The sequence below is a fragment of the Cebus imitator genome, unplaced genomic scaffold (assembly GCF_001604975.1).
Source record: "Cebus imitator isolate Cc_AM_T3 unplaced genomic scaffold, Cebus_imitator-1.0 Scaffold14, whole genome shotgun sequence".
Classification (NCBI taxonomy): domain Eukaryota; kingdom Metazoa; phylum Chordata; class Mammalia; order Primates; family Cebidae; genus Cebus; species Cebus imitator.
The window spans coordinates 8,782,161-8,806,721 of record NW_016107329.1 but is presented as its reverse complement, the minus strand read 5'-3'; the positions used below and the strand labels follow the sequence as shown (position 1 = coordinate 8,806,721).

Here is a 24,561-nt window from a genome sequence, read left to right as displayed (position 1 = left end):
AGCAGGCCCCGGCCTCGCCCAGGCGGCCCCGTGGGGCTCCAGGCTCCAGCCCAGTACCCTACCTGGTTCTCCGGGGGGGCCCTGGGGCCCCATCTCCCCGGGTGCCCCAGGAGGGCCTCGCCTCCCCTGGGGACCCACTGTCCCTGGTTGGGTAGCAATCCTCTGGGGGATTCCTGCAATCCCGGGGGCTCCCACGATGCCGGGGGCACCTGGAAGGGAAACAGAGTCCCCAGTAAACACGCAAGGTCATTCCACTCTCCTGCTGTCAGCGCTACTGTGTTTCTCACCCCCAGAGTCCCCTTTTGGAGCTTCCTGGACAGTCGTGCTTTCTAGAGATGAGCCAGACTAAGGGGCCTGAGCCGTGACTCAGCGCCTGACGTTTGAATATTAAACTTTCCATCCATTCCCCGAAGCCCTGTGAGAAACCAAGGCCCTGCAATTTGGTATCCTCCCTGCTCTTTGCAGCGTGTGACCCATGCCAGAGAGGGCCCTGGCTGTTTGACCTTCAGGATGTCCCCAAGCCTGGAGAGGCTGGGCTGAGCTGCTATCTCTGCAGGCACGCAGACGGTCACTTACCGGGGAATCCTGGGTCTCCCTTGGGTCCCTTGGGGCCTCTGTCACCCACAGGTCCGGGGGGTCCAGGGTTCCCCATGAAGCCTTGTTCACCCCTGGGCCCTACAACACAAACAAGACGTTAGGGACACGGAGGTCTGTGGGGAGGGGCTCCTTGCACTGCGGCCAGGGTTGCTGGCACACCACCATGGGCACCATTACCTTTTTCTCCCGGGAGACCGAGCACGCCGGGCCTGCCCTGGGGCCCGGGGTCCCCGACCCATCCTTTGGTCCCTGGGGTTCCCGGAGCTCCTGGGTTCCCTGTGTCACCTTGGCTTCCAGGAAGAGCAGCAGATCCCGGTGGCCCGGGTGGGCCCCGATAACCTGTTGACATTAGGGACAAGAAGGGAGGGTTTAAGCAGGACCCCGATGCCCCTGGGGGCAGCCAGGTGCACATTCACGCATTCGGGGGACAGTCTGGCAAGTTTGTGACATGGAATGACTGTGTCTTTCTTTTTAAAAAGTTATCATAAAATATGTATAACATAAAATTTACCATTTTAACCATTTTTAGGTGCACGGTTCAGTGACATTAAATATATTCACAATGCTGGGCAACCTTCACCACCGGCGATCTCCAGAACTTTCTCACCATCCAAAACTGAAATCTCTCTCTGTGAAGCACTCACTCCCCATGTACCTCTCCCCTAACCGTTGGCAACAGCCATTCTACCTTCTGTTTCTATGAATTTGATGACTTCAGGGCCTCACATGTGTGGAATCACAGAGTCAGTCCTTTTGTGACTGGGTTCTTTCACTCAGCAGAATGTCCTCAAGGGTCATCTAGGTGGTAGCAGTCTTTTTAAGACTAAATAAAGGCTGGGCATGGCAGTTCACACCTGTAATCTCAGCAGTTTGGGAGTCTGAGGCAGGTAGATTACTTGAGCCCAGGCGTTCAAGACAAGCCTGGGCAACATAGCGAGACCTCATCTCTACAAAAACTACAAAAAATTAGCTGGGCACGGTGGGGCATGCCTGTAGTCCCAGCTACTTCGGAGGCTGAGGAGGTAGGATCACCTGAGCCTGGGAGGTTGAGCCTTCAGTGAGCTGTGATCACACCACTGGACTCCAGCCTGGCGACAGAACCAGACCCTGTCTCAAAAAAAAACAAACAAACAGGCTTGGTGTAGTGGCTCATACTTGTAATCTTAGCACTTTGGGAGGCCAAGGTGGGCTGATCGCTTAAGGTCAAGAGTTCGAGACCAGCCTAGACAACATGGTGAAAACCCATCTCTACTAAAAACATAAAAATCAGCTGGGCATGGTGGCAGGTGCCTGTAATCCCAGCTACTTGGGGGGCTGAGGCACGAGAATTCCTTGAACCTGGGAGGCAGAAGTTGCAGTGAGCCAAGATTGCACCATTGCACTCCAGCCTGGATGACGGAACAAGACTGTCTCAGAAAACAAAACAAAACAAAACAAAACAAAACAAAACAAAACAAAACTCAAACAAAAAAGACGACCTCCTCTCCCACAGTGTGTACAATGACTGCATTTTGTTTCTTAATTCCTCTGTCGATGGACGCTTGAGTTGCTTTCAGCTCCTGGTGCTTGTGAATAGTACTCCTGTGAACCTTGATGCACAAATACTTGTTTGAGGAGTGACTTCATGTTTACATCCTCTCTTTCCAATATTCAGCTCATTTGTGATTAGGAAATGCAAATTAAGTTTAATATGTGTCTAAGCACAATACACTGAGGAAGAAGAATGCCATTCATGGTGTACGTTTCTGAGTCCGCTGTGGTCTGACTATCTGCTACTACAGCAAGTAAACGACAGGGCCTGTGTCTCGGCTTCCCGGGGGCCAGATCGTGCAGGTGATGAAAATGACACAGGACGAGCCGTGATAGCCCCTGGCCCTTTGACTGGAGTCTGGGCACAGTGTGGAAATGAACATGCGTTCTACTCCTAGATGAAGTGGGCCATTGCCAGCTCCTGCCCCACAGATGTTGAAGCACAGATGCATAGTCCTGCTTACCTTTCAGGCCAAATATCCCTGGTGCCCCTTTGTCACCAGGTGCCCCAGAGATGTTGGAAGGGGGCGTGATGCCAGGGAACCCCTGAAGTCCTGGATTCCCAGGTGGGCCTCGTTGCCCTTAGGATGAAAACAGAAGACATTATTTTCAGCATTAGCACCCAACTTTTCAAATCCACTGTTTTTCTTCCACACCATCACCTGTGGTGGACCAGTCTCGTGGGCGATACAGCGATGGGAGGTGCCCTCAGGCCAAGGAGCATCTCATGGCAAGGCTCTCAGGGTGAGGCTGGGGAGGCAGGGGCTGCGTGAGTCCCCTCCTTGCCCAACTTTCTCCTATGAGGACCCCTCCACTGGGTCCTGTCTGCCTGTGCTCCACTTCCCCAAGGCACTGCCCAGTCATGCTTAGATGGAGTCTTAGCCCCAGGCGTGGCAGAGTCGCTCAGACTCTGTTCCTGGTACATGTGGACAGTGGTCAGCACATGTGATGGACGGAAGGTGGAAGGACTGCAAATGAGACTTCAGTTGACATCAGTATTGTCAGCCCTCCCTGTGGCTGCCACCAGTGCCTCGGCCAGCTTGGATAGAGTTGGTCCTCATTATTCACACATTCTGTACTTCCCAATTCACCTGCTCACTAAAACTCACTTGGAATCCCCCCAAATCAACACTGGCATTCACGGATATACACAGAGGCAAAATGAGTCCCAGCTGAGGTCCAGCAAGGCGACACTCCTGCCTTCTCACGGCAGCTCATCCTGTAAGCACGCGTCCTTGTCCTGGTCTCTGTAGTGCCCTGTTTTCCACATTTTCGTGCTTTATGCTGGTGATCTTGCTGTTTCAAATGCCCCCCATATATTATGTTGAAGTGCAGCCTAGTGTTTCTAAATGCAAGACGGCTGTAAAGTCCCTTATGGAGAAACATGTATATTAGAGGAGCCGCATTCAGGCATGAGTGAGCGTGCATGTTGAGTGTTCATGAATCAACAACCCACACTAAATGAGGTGCTGTTACACAGAAAACAATGACATGTATTGATCATTGAGAAAAATGTTGTGAGCAGAGGCTTGTAGGAACCTAGCCTTGTATTTCCACTAGGAGCAATGGTTCAGTACTCACTAAGTCAGTGTTCTTGGTGACTTCAGAATACAGCTACTGTGGATAATGAGAACCAACAGTTTTTGGGTCAAAGGCTGGAGCCCTTTGGCACGAATAGGAGAGTAAGAGGGAAGTGCCACGTAAGAAAATCTGTGGAAATTCCAGTCCTCTCTGTGCTGTCAGCCAACAAGACACTAATGGAGCTTTATGTGCCGTAGGGCAGGGGCGGGCAGAAATGAGCGTGGACCTGAGTCTGGGTGGATGAAGTCTACTTTCCCTCCTAACCACCTGCAGACTTTTGTTTTTCCTGAAGAGCTGGGGACCAAGATTAGTATTAGAACGCTACAAAATGTCAGAATGTCCAAGTGGGCAAGGAGGGCGTCATTTCTGCTCTGCAGGGAAGAGTGAGCTGGGTGAAACATGCAGATCTATGAAAATGAGAAAAGGTAGCCACAGTGGTTTCCTGCTTCCCCCTTGGCTTTGTGACTAGTCTATACTCATCAGCAGCAGGAAGAGGTTTTCCCTTTGAAGATCCTGGTATCCATTATCCATCTCAGGGGGAAGGATTCCATGCGTGTTTCCAAGTAGGACAAAAGAAACAGCAGGAGAAATATTTAGAGAGGTAACACTTGTCTCACAAATCACAGACAACACGCAAGTGGGTTCATTAGCCCTGAGGGCATCAGTGAGCCACCATCTGTGGTTTGATATAAAATGACATCAATTGAACTGCTTCTAGCTATTGTCACAAAGTACCCGAAACAGATGGTGAGTGTCAGTAAATAATGGCAAAGATTCCTGAGTTAGATGATCCGCAATCCCCAGACTGGCAGATTCCCACGAAAACATAATTAACTTAACTGCAGTGATGAGGACTCTGTTAATGAGAACAATTAGCAAACATGAGTCAGTTTGTTGGAATCTAGATGAAAACAGCTACAATTTCTCAGTAGCCCCCACAGATTGTCCTAAGTACTGACATAAAAAAGTCCCACTAACAGGGGTTCCATGAAGGGCCATGTTGCACGACTCAAGGCCAAATCAGGAGCTGATGCTTGAATAGAGCCAGCTGTGGAAATAGGTAAGGTTGCAAATTCTAGCTTCAGTGAGCTGTGTCCCCACCCAATTCTCTACTTTTAGTTAATTGTAGTTCCATTAATCCCCACAATGTGGTAGGAGGGACCTGGTGGGAAGTGACTGAATCATGGGGCGGTTATCCTCACGGTGTTCTCGTGATCATGAGTTCCCATGAGATCTGATGGTTTTATGAGGGGCTGACCCCGCTTTACTCAGCACTTCTGTCTCCTGCCTCCAGGGAAGAAGGATGTGTTTGCTTCCCCCTCTGCCATAATTGTAAGTTTCCTGAGGCCTCCCCAGCCATGCAGAACTGTGAGTCAATTAAACCTCTTTCCTTTAGAAATTACCCAGTCTCTGGTATTTCTTCGTAGCAGCATGAGGACGCACTAATACAAATGAGATGCAACTCACGTAAAGGAAGATGACAGATTGAAATTATCTCCATATTTTTAGAGAAGAGTGTGTGTCCTGAATGACATTACGATCAGTGTGTGAATGTCATCATGGAAAGTCGTCTTTCCCTCATCACAAGCCAGAGGCAGTGGCCTCATAGGCCAAGCCCCAGTGGCACTGGGCAGTGTCTAATCTGGCCTCCAGGACCTGCTCGGAAGTCATCAGCTCATGGGGCCACTGTGATGTTCGTGCAGAACGAGGGTGGGGGGCGTGGCTTACAAAAGGCAGCACGCCTCACAGTGGCTTGGAAGCAGGGGATATGGTCCAGGTCCCTGGGACGGGAACACCACAGTAGGTCATAAAGAGTTTTGGTAAATGGGTGCCACACAGATCAAATGTGTAATAAGGCCATCAATGTTAACTTAGGGGTGTCCTGAGCTGCACATAACTCTCCATTGATGTCAGACAATTATCCTACAATTTCACAATATTCTTCTCCAACAAATATTTGTTGAGCACTCACTTGGCAACAAGCATTTTGCCAAGGTATGAGCAAAAATAAATGAGGTAAATTTCTGCCCTTGTGGATGGAAATCTTAATCTGTGTTTTGTGGTCAAGTTCAGGGCCTGAACATCATGCTGTGTGAATCAAATGTTAAAAACGTATGGTCACACAAATGCTAGTGGCTTTGTTCTGTGACCTCCTTCTATGGGCCACTGCGTGCACCCTGTCAAAATCCCAGCTCAGTTTCCCCCGCCCCTCCCGGTACCAGATCTCCTCTGCAGAACTCCTGGCCAAGTCTTCCCTATTGCTGTGCTCCCAGATGCCTTTCGGGTGACAGACTGGCAAACTGATCATCACGACTCTCCGAAAACAATGCTATGTTTCGAGGCCATTAACAATAGCAAACATTTACTGCTGGCCTGTGTGCATGAGCCTTACCTGTGGTATCTCATTGCATCCTCCCCATACTGACAACTGCATTTGTATTCTCATTTTACAGACAAAGCCTAGAGACATTCAAGTCCATGGCCAGCGTCACATGGTGAAAACCTGGCGCATGTGACATGTAGAACAAGAACCCAGCAGGGATCTGATTTAAAGTTCATGGGCATGGTCAACTCTATTGCTGAGCTTCTGGGAGGCTTATGCTGGTAGACTGACCCTAGATCCTCACCCTGGCTGGGGCTATGCTGGTGGACTGACCCTAGATCCTCACCCTGGCTGGGGCTGTGCTGGTGGACTGACCCTAGATCCTCCCCCCTGACGGAGGCTGTGCTGGTGGACTGACCCTAGATCCTCACCCCTGACTGAGGCTGTGCTGGTGGACTGTCCTGGATCCTCAGCCTGGCTAAGGCTGTGCTGGTGGACTGACCCTAGAACCTCACCCCTGACTGAGGCTGCGCTGGTGGACTGACCCTAGATCCTCACCCCTGACTGAGGCTGTGCCGTTGGACTGTCCTGGATCCTCACCCTGGCTAAGGCTGTGCTGGTGGACTGACCCTAGATCCTCACCCCTGACTGAGGCTGTGCTGGTGGACTGTCCTGGATCCTCAGCCTGACTGGAGCTCTGGCAGCACCATGCAGCCTCCCAGGATAGTCTGGCTCCTGCTGGCAGAGCTCCTCGTCTTTCTCCTGTCTTCAGATCAGTGCCATGGAGCTCAGCGGCTAGGGGATTCTGGAGTTTCCAGCTGCCGGTGAGGGGAGAGGGCAGGCAGCAGATCCTGGAGGGTCAGATGTGATCTGCGAGCCTTGAGACATCCCTGCACCCCAGCAGAAGCCAGAGTTGCTGGCATCCTTGGATCTGACTTTCTCTCTTGTGGGGTATCTGGTTCTAGCTTCACAGGGAATTGGCACTAGAAAAGCTCAGACCTTTGTGCACAGAAGCCAGAGAGTTTCTGTTGCCAGCGTGAGGCCCAGGGTGCCCAGGACCTCCATCCAGGTGCGCTTCCCACCTTCTGTACCTGAGCCAGGAGATGCCCGTGGTCAAGCTGGTGGGGTGGGCGGGCTGTGGGAGGGGCCCATGGATCTCAGGGGCAGCCTCGGGGGCCGTGGGCTCATGCACAATGAGACCGCAACACCCTTAGCAGACTGGCTCCCAGAAAAGTCCTGGTTTCTGTTTTTATCTAGGAATGTTTCTCACTGCCATGAAGAACTTGAGCCCACCTTGGCTGGTGACCAGGGAGGCTGTGGGGTGGGAAGATAGGTTTCTGGTTATTTCCTACCCATGTATGGGTCAGTGTGGCTCTGCTAGGAGGTTTGATGCCTCTACTTCTTCGCGCATTCACTACTCAGAGTGGTTGTCATGGCAAGGCCTGCGCCAGTGCCCTGGGTGCACAGAGGGTCTGAAGGGGTCTCTAGGCCAGGGAGCTTATCGGCTACTCCTCGGGATGGGTGGTCAGTGCCTCACTAACACTGATGGGACAAAATAAATTGCCTAACAGACTGAAGACCAGCCGAGAGGTTGTGCAACAGGAAGTCCTGCCCCCAAAACTGGTTGCTCTTCCCTGCACTTCTGCGCAGCCTCTCCCACCCCACAGATGCTCCACGGCCCCACCTCTGGGTGTGCTCTGGTTATGGGGATGGCAGTGTTTGCTTGGGAGTGTGTGGCCTCACCTGGAGCTCCTTGTTCTCCTTTCTGTCCTGGGACTCCCACAGGGCCTGGCAGGGTGTTGGCCTCTCCTGGGTCACCTCTCTCCCCAGGAGGACCTGGGAAGCCTGGGTCTCCGTGGATGTCAGCACCTGCGGAAGAGTTACGACTGCGGCTGATGCCAGTGTTTCCAACAGTACAGTTGACCTTCCCAAGTGAAAGAGCAGTTCGGGGTGCCTCAAAGGCAGAGAAACAGAGGAAGCCACGGGGATTTCAGCTTGCAAAACAATATATGGCCTCCGGGTCACAAGAGCTGGGTTTTGGAAGGGATCTTACAGAGATTACAGTGGAAGCCCTTGGCTTTATGGATAAGAAAACCAAGGCCCATCAGAGGGTCCAAATTCACAGAAACAGTGGGTCAAAGAGTTGGGGCCCTTTCCAGGCCTCTTGGCTCCTGGGGGCTGCTCTTTGGGCTATGCCTTAATTAGGTTTTCAAAGCAAACACTATCTAAAATCTTCCCTGTTCTCACATCGGGCACTCAATGCCACTGTGGCAGGAAACAGCAAGACACCTTGACAAGGACTTCCTGCCACATGCCCACTGGAACTGGAATTTATATGTAAAATACACACACACAAATTACCTGCAGAGACAGGGATATTTGGTGATGTAAAATACCTACAAAGAGCACATTCTAAAAACAGCTTTAGGATTATAGGTGCTTTTTTCCCTCTTAAACGTGTTAATTTTTTACAAGAGTTTAAATGTGTTCATTTTTTTTCTTCCACTTAACATAAATAATTTGTATAAATTGAAAAGAAAACAAGGTTATCTTTTGAAACCTGCTGAAAAAGCAAGGCCTCTATTTCTCTGTCTGTCTAAAAGCCTTATGGGTCCATCCAACACAGCAACTGGCTTGAGAAATGGATTCTTAGGGACCACATCTCAGCAGCGTAGAGGACCTCAGGGCCTGGACCCTTAGGGATGATCAGTCCTTCAGGAAGCCCGCCCTGCTCCCTAAGACCCTTCCTTCCCTGAAGTCTGCGAGGGCAGACCCAGCACAGAGTCTCCACCCTCCACGCCTCTGTGTGGGACTCGGGGCTGGGCTGGCGCAGAGTACCTGGGGATCCCGGAAAGCCTTTGGTGCCTGGCAAGCCGTGTAAGCCGCTGATCCCGCGGGGTCCAGGGAAACCTGTGGGGTGTCACTCACGGTTATTTCATGTGTAGGACGGCATGGGGGGTCTGGGTGGGAGAAACTCTCCAGGTAATTCAGATGTGTTTCCCTGGCTCTGAAACTGTCACCTGATACTGTCACCCATACCATCCTGCTAAAGCCTCACAAACAGGAAGCAGCTAAGCCACACGCTCGACTTATACAATATGTAAACTAACCATGCTTATGTCATCTAGGAAAACCACTGAACTTGAATACCTTTCATGGAATCTTTTTTGCAGACTAGCTAGGCCAGAAGGGGGCTGGGGAGTGACACGTCTCATGCCTTTTCCTGATGCTTGGCCACTGCTGTACGTTCGGTTTGTAAAAGCTGCTTGGGACAACCTGCGTCATTTCTATTCCCTCTGGATTTCTGAGGGTAAATATTTCTGAAGCAGAACACAGCAAACAGGTGGCAACTCCTTCTGTGATGTGGGCAGTGAGCATGGTAGGGCGGCCTGTCTCGGGGCTACAAGGGGGCTGTGAGGGGCCCCGGGGTGGCCTGTGCAGCACCGTGGGACGCTGGGGCAGCTCCTGCACCCTGATCTCGTGGTGCATCCCCGTGTGGCGATGACAGGTGGACCCTGAAGCCTCTCTGGGAGGCTATCACTCATCTTTCTGGGAGGTGAAGCCTGGGCAGATCTGTGCATCTGACTTGATTCCCAGTGGCCTGGGGCACCAGCATCCTCTGTGCTGCTGTGTTGGTGCAGGCCGCCACAAGCCACAGCAAACCTGCCTTTGCTCTCAGATGGGCCTTAGAAGTTGCCCCAAGAGAGGCTGGCCTGCTCAGCAGTGCCTCCTGCACAGCCCACGACTCTGGCTCTGGGTGACAGCGTGCTTTGCATGGCCTTACCTGGTAAGCCTGGAGCTCCCGGCCAGCCATCGTCCCCTTTGCCACCAGGCAGTCCAATCCGCCCCGGCTCTCCCTGAGGCCCTTGTGGCCCGGTCAGCCCTGGAAAGCCTGGGGGTGAACACAGCATTAAGTCTGAGCACACAGGACACCCTGGGAACTGTCTGGTGAGGTCCTGGCGGGAGGGGCAGCCGCTCTGGGAGGGGCTGAGGGCCGGAGGAGCTGCAGTGCCAGCTGGATGAGAGCTTAGAACTGTCCCTCAAGCTGGAGATGCAGGTGGTCTTAGACCCCACATGCAATTTCAATAGGATTTGCTCAGCCTTGCCAGAGAGAAAACAGCATGTAGTTTTAATTCATGCCCTATTATCCAAACGGATGTCTGGAGAGGACCAGGAGGTAGCGCCTGGATACATGAGCCTCTTGGCGTTCCCCAGTGCTGGGTAAACAGCTGGAGGGTGCAGCAGCCCCGCGGGAAGCCAGCCCATTGTCCACTCTCCTTCTCCAACCTGGGATGTTCACACGGGGGTTCGGCATATTCAACTCATGCAGGGATCCCTTACAAACTGTTGGCTTCTATACGAGAGACAGAGGCTCGGCCGAAGAGGCACTTCTCGTCCATCCCCCGCTTCTCCCCAATTCTCAGGTCTCCCCCCAGCCCAGGTGGCTGTTTCTCTCCATGCCATCGGCCCTAAGGAAGGCTCCTGAGTGAGCAGCAGGCATGAGCGAGCTTCCAGGGTTGGGTGTGATTGGAGGAATCTGACAGCATTGGCTGCCTTTGTCCTGGGGTCTCAGGAGGGCTTGCCTGAGGAAGGTGCTGTGGCTGCAGATTTTACCTGCTTGTCCTTTAAGTCCTGGAGGGCCTTGGACTCCAGTCACGCCTGTTATCCCAGGGAAGCCAATGTCACCTTCTGTTCCCTTTTCTCCGAAGAATCCCTTCAGACCTGGAACCACAGACACAGTGCTTGGAACAGGCAGACACTGGGCCCCTGTTTGCAGGTTCCAGGGTGGCAGAGCCACACTGCTGCTCCTCCCCGAGTGGAGATGCACCTTGCCATGCCCCCCCCCAGCTGATTTTGAACGTACTTGCCCCTCTGAGCCAGTCTCCAAGGCAGCACCAATGCGCCCCTCACTGTCTTAGGGAAAACGGGACACCCCCAAGAACACTGGGCACAGCCGGCCCCACCCTTCTGCTGTGGGACTACAGCTCTGAGATACTGTCTCCTGGTGATGGACACAGGGGAGGCCCACTCCAAGGCCTTTCTGGGCCCAGAGTTTAACAAAAAACAAAATGCTCAAAGGGTAACAGCAAAAATAATTCTTGGGGGGAGGGGCAGCATCCCTTCCCTGACACATTTTCAGTTGAACAAGTGAAGGCTTCATTAGAGACACAGGGCAACGACGGTCCTTGTTTCTGTCTTTATAAACCTGATGGCCAGAGTGACGGCCTAGGGTGGGAGACACAGCCAGCTAAGTGCCCGATGGCTCAGCATGCAGAGCTCCCTGTCACCTGGGAGGAGGCCACCAGGGAGCCCAGGGCACAGGTAACAAAGGAGCCTGGGAGGGTTGGTTAAGTGCGGGCACCTGTCTCCCAGCGGCCGTGCTCTGATGCTGTGCTCAACTGAACACGTCTTTCCATTCTAGAGCAATTTCTAGACAAAGAACTAGCCCGGCAGTTCCCCACTGGCCAACCCCAGACAGACCCCTTCCCTCCCACCAAGGCCAGCCCTACAAGCAGCTGGGGCTCCAGCAACTTGAGCAGTGTGGGGTCTCCCATAAAGAAAATCTCCAGAGAGAAGAAAACTATCACAGGCCCCTTGAGATGTCACTGCAGGCAGGAGTTCAGGGACGGAACCTCAGCAGTGTGTAGAAGGGAAGGGAGGGGCTGTGCCACCCCAGGACCCACCCCTTCAGTTAGCTTGGGCTGGGCAGCTGCCTTGGTGTCTCTCCCAAGAGACAGCCTGACTCCCACGCCCCATTTCCTGGACCCTTGGCTGTTTCTGAGAAGCTCCGGTCAGCGACCACCTGCAGCACAGCCTCAGGTGTCCTGGGAGCTGGGACGCTAGCTAGCTTTTCAACAGTAATGCTTCATGAACTGCAGTGACTCTCATCCACTGAGTGTCCATTCTGGCTATTTTCAGTACCAGAGAGAGACAGAGAGAGAGGAAGACGTCCTGATTTTGCCTTCACTTTAACTTAATTAAAAATGACGGTCTTTCTTGCACATTGGGCTTGAAGACCTCATTCACTATCAAGCGCTTTCTGGTAGTTACCAAATTTGATCTGTTTGGCAAGTCAGGCTCCTGGACAAAGGCTCAGCGCTGCTGTTGAAGATGAGGAAACGGAGAACAACTTGCGTACCTGGTATTCCAGTGACGCCCCGCTCCCCCTTCAGGCCTGGTCTTCCTGGCAAATTTATAGTGTCCCCGATATCACCTGTTATGTGCAAAAAAGATGGCTAAGAACAGGGCTTCCTGTTGGGAAGGTCATGAGTTTTGCAACTTCTATTTTGTTATATTCCTAACAATAATAATTTGCTTTAAAATAACTAACAGCACTTGCAGGTCTGACATTGCCTCACACGCTCAGAGGGCTCAGAATCGTGGGCTCCCGGTTTTCACTGGACGGGCGACACTCACCGAAATCACCGGTCCGGCCAATCTCGCCGTAAAGGCCTGCTCTCCCTGGGGCTCCTTTGTCACCCTAAAGACAGACAGGAACCATCTCAGAAGGCTGTGAAGTCAGTTGTAACTCTGAAGTTAGCGCACCTGTTTAACTATCCAGTATGCTAACAATAATACTCAAAGTTTGTGATTTTGTCATTTTGCAGAAAACTTGAGCTTTTCCGTGTGTATCATAGGCGGTCTGTGTAGCTGTTCTTTTTTTTTTTTTTCCTGAGACAGGATCTTTGCTCTGTTACCCAGGTTGGAGTACAGAGGCGTGATCATAGCTCAATGCTGCCTTGATTTCCTGGGCTCACGCCATCCTTCCGTCTCAGCCTCCTGTGTAGCTGGGATTACAGCTGTGAGTCATCATGTCTGGCTAATAGTTTTTAAATTTTTAGTAGAGACGGGGTCTTGCTATGTTGTCCCAGCTGGTCTTGAACTCCTGGGTTCAAGTGATCCTCCCTGCTCCGCCTCCCACTGTGCCTGGCCTTGCTGTTCGTATGGAACTGCTAAGTGATGACATGAAACAAGCTTGGCAAATGCATCTTAATTAAGAACATCAGTGGCCCAGGTCTCCATCACCGTGGTGCGGTGACGTTAGTGGCGGCGGTGACTCTGACCACCTCCTCGCTCTCTCACGTTTTCCCAGGCAATCATGGTGGACCCCGTCTTGAGAGTGTATTCACATCTCATGAAAACCCTGCCAGGTGGCCGGGCGCAGTGGCTCACGCCTGTAATCCCAGCACTTTGGGAGGCCGAGACGGGTGGACCATCTGATGTCAAGAGTTCAAGACCAGACTGGCCAAGATGGTAAAGCCTCATCTCTATTAAAAATACAAAAATTAGGGCCGGGTGCGGTGGCTCAAGCCTGTAATCCCAGCACTTTGGGAGGCCGAGGCGGGTGGATCACGAGGTCAAGAGATCGAGACCATCCTGGTCAACATGGTGAAACCTCGTCTCTACTGAAAATACAAAAAATTAGCTGGGCATGGTGGTGCGTGCCTGTAATCCCAGCTACTCAGGAGGCTGAGGCAGGAGAATTGCCTGAACCCAGGAGGCGGAGGTTGCGCCATTGCACTCCAGCCTGGGTAACATGAGTGAAACTCTGTCTCAAAAAAAAAAAAAAAAAAAAAATACAAAAATTAGCCAGGCATGGTGGCAGGCTCCTGTAATCCCAGCTACTTGGGAGGTTGAGGCAGACAATTGCTTGAATCTGGGAGGTGGAGGTTGCAGTGAGCCGAGACTGGGCCACTGCACTCCAGCCTGGGGGACAGAGTGAGACTCCGTCTCAGAAAAAAAACAAACATTGCCAGGTAGCCACCATTACTTCCCATTCAACAGACAAGGAAACTGACGCACAGAAAGATTTTGCTTAAGGTCACTCAGCCAGCAAGTTGCAGAACTGGGATTTCAATTTGGGCAGCCAGATTGTAGAATGTACCCTCTAGGTTATAACACAGGTATGGGGGCTGTGCATTTCCATCTGTGCACAGTGGGAAATGTCTCCAGAGCGACACAGGAGGCTGGTGAGGAGATTGGGAAGATGCCTGGGTTGATCTGTGGCTTCCTGGAAACCATAGTTTTCCTCTCTAGAGTGGTTCCTCCCCAGAGGGAGCATGAGCATTCTGGTTTACCTTGGTGCCACTGAGACTTCAGTGCTACGGCGCCGATGCCCAAGCATGGCCTAACATGAGCTGTTGCAATATTAATACAGCTAGGCTGGGCACGGTGGCTCGTGCCTGTAATCCCAGTACTTTGGGAGGCCAAGGCAGGTGGATCGCCTGAGGTCAGGAGTTTGAGACCAGCCTGGCCAGCATGGTGCAACCCTGTCTCTACTAAAAATACAAAAAGAAGCCGGGCATGGTGGTGGGGGCCTGTAATCTCAGCTACTAGGGAGGCTGAGGCAGGAGAATCGCTTGAACCTGGGTGGCGGAGGTTACAGTGAGCCGAGATTGCACCACTGTACTCCAGCCTGGGCAACAGAGCCAGACTCTGTCTCAAAAAAAAAAAAAAAAAAAAAAAAAACTCCTTTCTTCGAGGAAGGGGGAGGGTATTCACAGGCTGCACCTTTGTTTAGATGATATTCAATTTTTCTTTTTCACAGTTTACTTTTCTGAGGCATGACTTAAATACAGCCACGTGCAGTCATCTGAAATGCGCAGCTAGTGAATTTCAACTCACATGTTACTCACAGACATGGAGGATGGGCAGCACTCTATCATGGTGACCTGTGTGTGGAGGTAAAATGCACAGACAGTGCTGTGCCTGGTCTGAATCTACCACGCGCATTTATTCTAAAGCAGCGGTGCTCCTGACCCCTGTCCAACAGCCTCGCCCATTCTGCAGCTTCACATACACGAAACTGAATCATGTGTGCTTTTCTGTTTCTGGTTTATTTTGTTCAACATAAAGTTTGGGAATGTAGTTAGGTTGTTGGATTTTACCAAGAATTCTCATTTTATTCCTGTGTGTGGAGATAAAAGGCACAGGTAATACTGTGTCTGGTCTGAATGTGCTATGTTCATTTATTCTTTTCCCTGTTGATGGACATCTGGGCTATTTTCTAGTTTCGAGCTGTTATGAATAAAGGTCCACTGGATATTGTTGTAGGTGTCTTTGGCACACAGGCGTCTTGCTTTTTCCTTTTTGAGATGGAGTCTTGCTTTGTCACCCAGGCTGGGGTGCAGTGGCATGATCTCAGCTCCCTGCAACCTCTGCCTCCTGGGTTCAAGTGATTCTCCTGCCTCACCCTCACGAGTAGCCGGGATTATGGGCGTGCACCATTCAAACCCAGCTAATTTTTTATATTTTTGGGAGAGACGGGGTTTCACCATTTTGGCCAGGCTCGTCTTGAACTCCTGACCTCAAGTGATCTGGCTGCCTCAGCCTCCCAAAGTGTTGAGATTATAGGCATGAGCCACTGCAACTGGTTGGCATCTTTCTTTTTTAAAGTGAGCTGAATAGTGCACACAAGATCGGCTAGAAGATCCTGTCAGCCCCAGGTTTTGGGAGTGAGGGGAGGAAGACCCCTGAAGAATCCAGTACATCGAGGTGGGCCAGACACACAGGGCAGATCTGGGCCTGCCACTAAGGGATCACACCAAGGGACCCAGACCTCTGATCTGCTCCCAATGTGCCCCTCCCTCTGGGAGGGCCAGCTGTGTGCTGGGGACTGTGAGAATACACTATCTTTACATGAAAGGGGATAGAAATGGAATTCCAGGAGATGCAGTCTGTGGGGAGCCACACTGTGTTATGTTACGTACACTGTCTATACAGCACTCAAGAGAACTGCACGGTAGCTACTCCCTTATCCTGCAGCTGAGGGAGGTGTGGAGAAGTGAGAGCCCTGCACAGGGTCGGGGTCAGCATTGTTACCATCACAGCAGCGTGTCTGGCCCACAGCAAGAGTTCAGCTGACATCTGCGGAACAAAGCCTGAGCGAATGGCGGCTGGTTGGGAAGCCAGGCTGCCCGGCCCCAGGTCCACGCTTTGATTCAGCCATGGGCTCTCAGGCCTGGTGTCACCGATGTGCTCAATTTTAGAGCTCTGAGCCCTGGAGATTTGCGTTTCATTCTCTCAAGGCCCCCATGGAAAATGCAGACAGCATGCTTCACCCAGCACAAGCCCACAGAAGGGCCACGGCAGCTGCGTGGACTCACATCACATCCCCACAGTGTCCACGTGCAGCAGCGCCTTACGGGGCTGTGTCGACCCTGCCAAGCCCGAGGCTACCCCGAACCTGCCGCTGACACTCTCACCCTAGCAAACGTCAGACCAAAGCATGTTCATTAACAAGCAAACGGGAGAGGGGCTCACAGAACAGGGGAGCAAAAGACACTCACTCACCCGGATTCCTGTGAATCCTGGGAATCCTGTAATTCCAGGGGGGCCGGTCACCCCAGGGAATCCTGGCAAACCAGGGATGCCGGGGGTTCCAATGTCTCCCTTGACTCCTTTGATGTGGCCGGGCCTCCCAGGCAGTCCAGGGATTCCTGACAGCCCCGGGATGCCTGGCATTCCTTGGATACCTGCAGGAAGACCCCAGCCTATAACACTCTGGTGAGGAGGCAGCGCCTGCCTTCCTGAAGTTTTCAATTTTGCAGCCCGGATGCATTTTGCTGTCTTAAGTGCTGAGAATCTGAAGACGGGAAGGTGGGGTTACTCTGGCATCAGAGAACAACCCTGCACCGGCTGTGAACACACAGGGCACCCAGAGACAAAAAGCATGGGGAAACTGGCATGGGCATCCTGGAGACAAAGGGCGTAGGAGCAGGTGCCAGCCGGGCGGCAGGGAGAAGGGCCCTGGGGCAGGTCAGAAGCCTCACCTTTTGCGCCCAGGTATCCTTTCAGCCCCATAGGCCCTTCGTCTCCTTTGTCTCCTTTGATGTCTTTCATTCCCGGCAGGAATTTGGGAGGTGGTCCTGGGGGCCCAGGGTCCCCTCGGCTGCCTGGAAGGGAATAGAGTGCTGTTATTCCTGGGAACTCCAGCCTGTGAAGGACACAGGTGAATGCCTTGGACCTGGGCCATGGGGGCTGCACATCTCCCCCAAGCAGGGAAGCGTCAGAGAGAGACCTCTCCTCTCCATCGGAGTAGTCGGAATTGGGTGGTGACTCCAGGGTCTTGGGCCCGAGGCCGGTGTGGCTGAGCACACAGCACCTCCCTAGTGGCAGGTGTGCCCACCAGCAGATGCAGAGGGAGCAGTCACAGCCAGCTGGCTTCCATAGTATGTTTTGTGAGAAGGTCATTTTGTCATGTGTGCTCTGATGAGACCGTGATGTGCCTCAGTCCAAGCAGGAAGGCCCGTGAGGAAGGCGCCAGCCCTGTACCTCCTGTAGGCGCCTTCACAGGGAGGAGAAGCATGGAAGGGAGGTCTTGCGGGGTTCAGAGGAGCTGAGGAATTACAGGAGGGGGTGCCCGGAGCTGCTGGCCGGGCGGGAAACTGCTAGATCAGGCTGGGGATGTCCCGGAATCCATCCTCATTGGAGAAGTGAGTGAAATTTGGCTGAGTGAAAATAATTGAGTTTCATTCTCTAAGCATTTACTGTGTGTTCAGTACTAGGCTAGAGACTGATGGGATCAAAATCATAAATTGGCCCTGACCCCACAGAGCGTGCACACCAGAGAAGGGACGGACACCCACATGGACAGAGCATGCCCACCACTGCAGGGATGGACACCCGCATGGACAGAGCATGCCCACCAGTGCAGGGACAGACACCCGCATGGACAGAGCGTGCCCACAAGTGCAGGGAAGGACATCCCAGGGACAGACTGTGCCCACCAGTGCAGGGAAGGACACCCCATGGACAGAGCGTGCCTACCAGTGCAGGCATGAACACCCCGTGGACTGCGCATGCCCACCAGTGCAGGGACGGACACCCCAGGGACAGAGCGTGCCCACCAGTGCAGGGAAGGATGCCCCATGGACAGATCATGCCCACCAGTGCAGGGACGGACACCCCAGGGACAGAGCGTGCCCACCAGTGCAGGGACGGACACCCCATGGACAGAGGTTGCCCACCATTGGAGGGACGGACACCCAACATGGTTAACTCCTCCTTAAGGAGGCTTCAGGAAAAAGTTACTGTGGAGCTGAAAATTACCTAATTTTAAAATGGCATTTTTTGCCTGAAATAGTCTGAAATCTGTTAACATGAAGACTATCTGAAAATGCAGGTGTGAGGAAAAATCTTAAAAAGAAAATGAGCACCATAATTGCAATTTCTATTTTGCTGAAAACATGTAAAAGCTGTAACTCTGGAGAGTAACAAGGGTTTCGGAACCAGCTGATTGATGTATAATCACGGTGGAATATGTTCTCATGACATATTTGGTTCTTAGCCATGCCAGCATTTGGGTTCTCAAGAGTTTCCTTTAGTTAGGATTATTCCCTGATCACATGGTCAGTGTGCTGAGGCAGGGAGAAAGCCTTGAGTTTTTGTTAGTTCATTTTGTTTGGTTTATCAGCTTCTAGCTGTAGGGTTCCTGGATGCGTGGGCTTTCAAAAATTCATTCTGGGCAATGTTACGCCACCATACAAGGGTCTTGACCAGGTAAGGAGGATGTTTACAGAGGAGCATACCTTTAAAACCTGGCTCACCAGCCAGACCCTTCAGACCGGGTATTCCGAAAAATCCAGCCTCGCCTTTGCTCCCTGGAAACCCCGGTCTCCCTTTGAGTCCAGGCATGCCTTGGAAACCATCCATCCCAGGCGAGCCTCTTTCTCCTTCAGAGGAAAGAAGAAAAGTGTTGGATTAGACACGAATAAAATGCACGGGACATTTCAATCTCACGTCTCCACAACGTTTCGGCAGTGCAACTCAAGTGAGAAATTCTGAACCTAAAAGAGGGATTTCCAGGATACCACCTTCTAAGCCGCTCTCTCTGTTGACCTCTGTTATTAACAGACAGCGTTCTGGAGTCAGCCTGTCTTCAGACCAGACGCTGGCAACAGGTAAACATACAAAGGTCAGGAAGATGAGGAGGGAAATCTGAAGGTGATGCCCGCCCGCCGGCCCATCAAGACAAAGGCAGAAGGGAGCACCTGGCATGAAAAGGCGACAGAGGCCCGCAGAAAGACGGACCAGTGTCTCCAGCGACGGAAGGACAGGCCAAGGTGTCTCAGCAACAGAAAGACAGGCCTGTGTGTCTCCAGTAATGAAAAGACCAACCCCTGTGTCTCCAGCAATGTTCACGGGCTGGAGGGCTCTGCTTCCAGACCGGCCTGCTTGTGCTGAAATAAACCTGTCCCCGTAACCAACCACTTTGCTTTGCTTTGGTTCCAAGTTCACCAAATAACCTCTGGATCTGAATCCAGGCTCCTGAGTGGACCTCTCCACAAACCTCCCTGTGCAGACGGTAATATTTACACGAAGATGATGTTTCCCAGGGAGGAGCTGTCTGTCTTGGTAAATTCATAAACTGGCTTTGTCAGGCACATCGGTCCCACCTGCATCTAAGCAGCATGAACCAGCTGTCCTGGGGCTTCCGTCTCCTGGGTCAGGGGAGTCCACAGGCCTCCAGCCTGCAGAAGTGTGAGGCCAGCCCCACGGCCCATAGAGGTGCGCAGTGCAGCTGTCCTACGTCAGAGTTTATCAGACCCAACCTCCCCACAAAGTGATCTGGTGGCCACAATTACCTTTTAGGCCGGGGGCCCCAGGCATTCCATCAATTCCTTTAAACCCAGGGCTTCCTGGATGGCCTCGCTCTCCCGCCAAGCCAGTATCTCCTCTGTCACCAGAGACACCTTTCATGCCCACAGGGCCAGGAACGCCAATGTCGCCGGGCTCCCCTCTGTCTCCAGGCAGACCTGTCAGGAAGAGGAGCAAATCAAAGAGGGTGGACACACACACAGAGGAAGCCTCTCTTCTTTTACCGCATCGAGTGTTCGGTAAGAAAAGCTTCTTGGAGGAAAGCGGAAAATCTCCACGTTGGGGTAACTTTCCAAAGTGACAGGAGTGGGACCCCGGGGCGGGGCTTTCTGGAGAGGTCTTTGTCTGGAGGTTGAGGCTGTGCTGGTGGCGCTAGCCAACATGGCTTTCCTATTGCCGCCTTCAGAAGCCAAGGGACAAAGCTGTGTGGGTGCTATGTGACTGGGGGGCCTTACCAGCTCTGGCTGGGGCACCGTCACTGGGGTTAGTCGAGAGCTGGTCTACTCCTTGAGAACATCACTAGCTGGGGCTGGTCTGGGGGACCCTCCAGCTGCCCATTCATTGCTGCTGTCCTCTCTGGTCTCCGCGTTCCCGCCTCATCATTGCTACTGTCGTGAGCTTGGCAGCTCCCAGCCCACAGTGGTCCTCCCGCCTCCCCCAACTCCAAGGCCTCCAACGGCTGCCTGCTGGGTCCCCAAAATCCTTCTGAAGGCATTTCTCTGTTAAAAACTCCCAAAGGCCCCCCGGGCCTCGAGGCTCTAACTCCTTAACTCAGCATTCACTCCTCCTAATCTTTGGCCCAATCTTCCTATCCAAACTCCCCGCCCCTCACGTCAGGCTCTCTTCCCCAGCCGGTTTGGGGGTTCACAGGCTCCAAGTGTTCCCTGGGCAATCCTGCCTGTGCTGGGGCAACCCCTGTTTCCTAGAGAGCACCCCGCATCCCAGTCCCAGCGTTCTCCCGGGCTGGCGCCGGGTACTTCCTCCCTTAGGCTTGCTCCGACCTGCCTGTCCTGCCTTCTCTGGGTCGCTGGAGGCTGCGTGGCCTGGTTCTGCTGGCTTGCCTGGGCCAGTGGGAGCCTTTTCATGTGTGTCTCTCTCCCCCCACCTAAAGCTCCTTCAGGACAAGCTTTCCTATGGGTCTCGTACACGCCACGCAAAGCTGTGTTTAGCTGGTGCTCAGCAGCTGAGAACCAGCACAGCCCTGTTGGTACTGAGACAGGAGCCTGAACTTCCGGCCCGGGTTTGCTACCCCGGGAAGCCAGTGGCCAGCGCGGCACTGGGGGAGAGGCCCTACCTGAGTCCAGCCCCCAGCTCTTGCACATAGGCGAGGCCCCACATGGGGGAAGCCAGTGTGTATCTTCGAGTGGCGTGGCAGTTCCCTAGCAAGACCTGCTAAGGTCCTGGACAAAGCTGTCGCCTGACTGGCAAACAGAGCTCTGGTAAGATTGGGAGTTTCTGAAAGGTGAACGTGGTCCATGAGACCACCCCCATCAGGCAATCGCATCTTTCCCACTCACAGTGTCCTTTGGCGACACACAATACTTCTTAAAAAGTTGTTTTTCTGGACAAAACAAAAATGTGAGAAAGTTTACTGATTCCTCCAACCTGCACTGACAGTTTCCCCGGACGGTGACGTGCAGGAGCCTGGGAAAATGGCCCCGGGTGAGTGGCCTGGGCAGCGGCGGCCCCTTCACGTGGGTGATGCCATGGACGCTGTGCCCCTGCCTGCCTTCCCGGCAGCCTGTGCCACCTGCCTTGGCCTCTGTGCGATGGGCGTGCAGGCCAGACTCCCCTCCCTGTTCCTCTGCCTCCACCCCAGGCTTCCCTGACGGAGCCACCTGTCTTTCCAACCTGCACTTTCAGGTCAGGATCCTGAACTTTTGCAGCGGGAATTTCTTGTTTTTTCCTGACGAAACCTTCCCTAGACCTTTAATATATATAACAGGTACAGAGGAAGAGCTGATGTCTCAGGCTGTTTATGTCTCCTTGTTAGGTGAAATCCATGTTCTGGTTTGGGAATCCGTGCAGCTCTTAAGGGGTTTCACGGAACAGAGTTTGAGAGCTCCCAGAGAGGGCAGTGCAGGTTCTCTTGGCAGGCCCAGCGAGGACCCCGCCCATTTGTGGGAGGGCTGGAGCCTTACCTTCAAGGCCCAGGGTTCCTGGCAGCCCCAAAGGCCCCTCTGGGCCAGGAGCTCCTGGGAATCCATGCTGTCCTGGAGGCCCGGAGAGGCCTGGCTGGCCAGAAGGTCCCGGGAAGCCCAGCTGGCCCTTCAGCCCTGGCATCCCAGGCATCCCTTGGCTTCCTGCGGGAATCAGAGACAAGAGCTGTGGGGGCCGATTCTGGGCTGTTCATCACAGACAGCATCTCCCTCCACGCACTCATTCCGTAAAAATAGGACTTCATGTTTTTCTGGACGCTGGAGAATCAGGAAAATACAAAGACGTATAAAGGGTAAAATCAAAGTAACGCGCGCTGTCACCCCGGGATAGTGGCCACCACTGAGTATGCTTCCTCCCTGCCCTCTTCTACTTCTATCAATAACTAGGCATTCCAGAGCTAAGGCTGCACTGTAAGTACAGTTTTAACCTAGTTTTTTTCACTCAACATTATATTTTAAACATTTTGCCACATTCAAAAATAGTCTTTGCAAACATTTAAAATAACCGCATGAATAAAATTCTGTCATATGGACGCAGCGAATACATTCCATCATGTCCTCACCACTTTTTTCGCTTTTGCAAACAGCACTGTCAGGAATAGTTGGAGAGTTTTCTCTTCTTGGTATGTTTATCTGTGTCCACGTTGTGGGTAATTCCTTTAGGAAACTGCCCGAGAAATTGACATCGTGTATCAAAGCAAACACTAATTTAATGTTTTCTGAAAGATACATCATGCTGATTTCAGAAAGTCAGCACCCATTTATTCCACCAGCATTTTCCCAGCACTGAGCACCAGCATCGAAGCAACATGGAACCCAGGCAGTCATGATGCCGTGAAACACGGTACCGGGGGGATCCGCCTGCTCGTTCTGGGTATGATCCATGTTTCTTTCTCTTGGTTACTATTTTTTGGTGAAGTTTTAGGTCTTTGCTCATATCTTCTCTCTCCCTTGCTTTCTTTCTTTTTAAAATAGAGACTGGGTTTTGCCAAGTTGCCCAGGCTGGTCTCAAATTCCTGAGCTCACGCCATCTGCCCGCCTGAGCCTCCCAAAGTGCTGGGATTACAGGCACGAGCCACCACACCCGCCTCTTTGCTCTGATTTTCCTTTGGGGATTTTGACATTTTTCTGATAGATTTTACTATTCCTCATACACACTGATGAATTTCTCTTCATTATCTATTGTAAAGCTTACTCTGCTGCTCAAACTTTAATTTTACTTTTGATGTGTAGGATACTGTCGTTTGTATCCAAATTTCATATATTGTGTGTGTGGGTGTGTGTGCACATGTGTGATTTCTTCTCTTCATTTTTAGGTTTGGAATATCCTGTCCTGCCCATTGGTCAGATACCAGGAGCATCTATTTTCTTCTAGTTTTTAACACTAGCTCCCTGGACCTCCTTCTATCCAGGCATCTTCCCCTCTCTTCTCAGAGCTTGACGCCTGCTGCAGGTGCTCTCTGATTGGAACAGTGGAGGAGCACACTCCTGTGTGACTTTCCGGTCCTCACTCTCACGCAGCCTCACAGCCGTCCTGCAGGTGTGCAGGGCTGGTCCAGGACAGGGAGGCAGACGAGTGCGGGGATGCACAGGAGGGGGCAGCGACAAAAGGGACCCGGTCAGTCTTGGACCAACCCAGGACCGAGAGTCAGGCTGCTGACTCTGCGCTGTCTGACTGCGGCAGCCTGCAGCGAGGGAGAAGGCGGACTGAGCAGGAGGCGCACTCGAAGCCACGTCTGAAATGAGATGCTCGGAGATGCACGGACGCATGGATTCTCACCCCTCCCGTGGTACTGTGGGAAATGAGGACACTGAAGAGCTCCAGGGGGAAGGGACTGTTAGTGTGTGCAAATGGTTGTGATGAGCAGGCGGCAGCACTGCAGGCGGTAAAGGTTTGGTAGTGACGGCAGATCCACTCCACTCCTGCTCAATGACAAGAACAATGGGGTGGGGACCTGACAGACACAAGGTAACATCCATAACCCAGGGGCACGGACTGCAGGGGAACCCAGGAGCTGAGCAGGCGAGATGGCCTCAGCCGGGGCGGCGGTCTGGGCATGCTTCCCAGCGCTGCCCCTCCCGGAAGTGGACAGCAAGGCTGCGGGTGAACATGCATGAACCCCCGCTGCCCCTGCAAGGGACTGCCTTGCAAAAATCAGGCACCAGGCGCTTTGTGATTATTTCTTTGGAGCTATTTCAGGTTATTTTCCATTTATAGACTATCTGTTAAAAAAGGAACAACTGCTAAAAATCAGCCTCCCTCAGCAAAATCACATCTCATCTGTGGATGTGGCATGATTTTATTCCGAGAGTTCTGCTCGGAAGTGCAGGGTGCACATGTGCGTGTTTGTGGCTGCCCGCTCAGCCAGTCGAACAGAAGCAGGACCCGTCTGCACGCTGCTCCTGTCGCACTGGTGAGCAGAACTGAAACTGAAATAGTGACCTGGAATTTTGATGCTCTGGGAGTCAGGATTTTTACCAACCAAAATATTCTGCCTAACAAGGCATATGAGGCTTAACGTCATAAGGTGACGCTGATCGTAGTGAGGACCTTCATAAGACATTGAAAGCAAGCCTGCTGCCATTTGTCTTCACACTCAAACGTTCTGAAGCCTGCAGGAAGTAATTAAGTTACAAAAATTCTACCAGAAGTACCCTTATGTCAAAGACCTTGGGGCAGGAGTTTTACAGCTGGGTTGCAGGTGGATACTCGAGCCACCTACGTGCGTCCTTCACTTTGCCTTCCGGGAACTCATTTAAGTGCCCACCAGG

The 24,561-nt window shown here is 52.5% G+C and overlaps 1 protein-coding gene across 1 annotated transcript in view; it reads right to left on the bottom strand.

The window, feature by feature from the left end:
- Window positions 1-24,561, bottom strand: part of COL4A2 (collagen type IV alpha 2 chain) — a 205,759-nt gene that overhangs the window by 8,603 nt on the left and 172,595 nt on the right. Inside the window, exons 30-44 of the mRNA XM_017501828.2 lie at window positions 21,772-21,933; window positions 19,618-19,788; window positions 18,562-18,705; window positions 16,804-16,926; window positions 16,325-16,506; window positions 12,449-12,512; window positions 12,171-12,245; window positions 10,646-10,753; window positions 9,816-9,923; window positions 8,870-8,941; window positions 7,775-7,900; window positions 2,592-2,708; window positions 775-936; window positions 577-675; window positions 63-209 (exon numbers count right to left, since the gene is read on the bottom strand). Coding sequence (XP_017357317.1) covers window positions 63-209; window positions 577-675; window positions 775-936; window positions 2,592-2,708; window positions 7,775-7,900; window positions 8,870-8,941; window positions 9,816-9,923; window positions 10,646-10,753; window positions 12,171-12,245; window positions 12,449-12,512; window positions 16,325-16,506; window positions 16,804-16,926; window positions 18,562-18,705; window positions 19,618-19,788; window positions 21,772-21,933 — 1,860 coding nt within the window. The remainder of the gene's footprint in view (window positions 1-62; window positions 210-576; window positions 676-774; window positions 937-2,591; window positions 2,709-7,774; window positions 7,901-8,869; window positions 8,942-9,815; window positions 9,924-10,645; window positions 10,754-12,170; window positions 12,246-12,448; window positions 12,513-16,324; window positions 16,507-16,803; window positions 16,927-18,561; window positions 18,706-19,617; window positions 19,789-21,771; window positions 21,934-24,561) is intronic.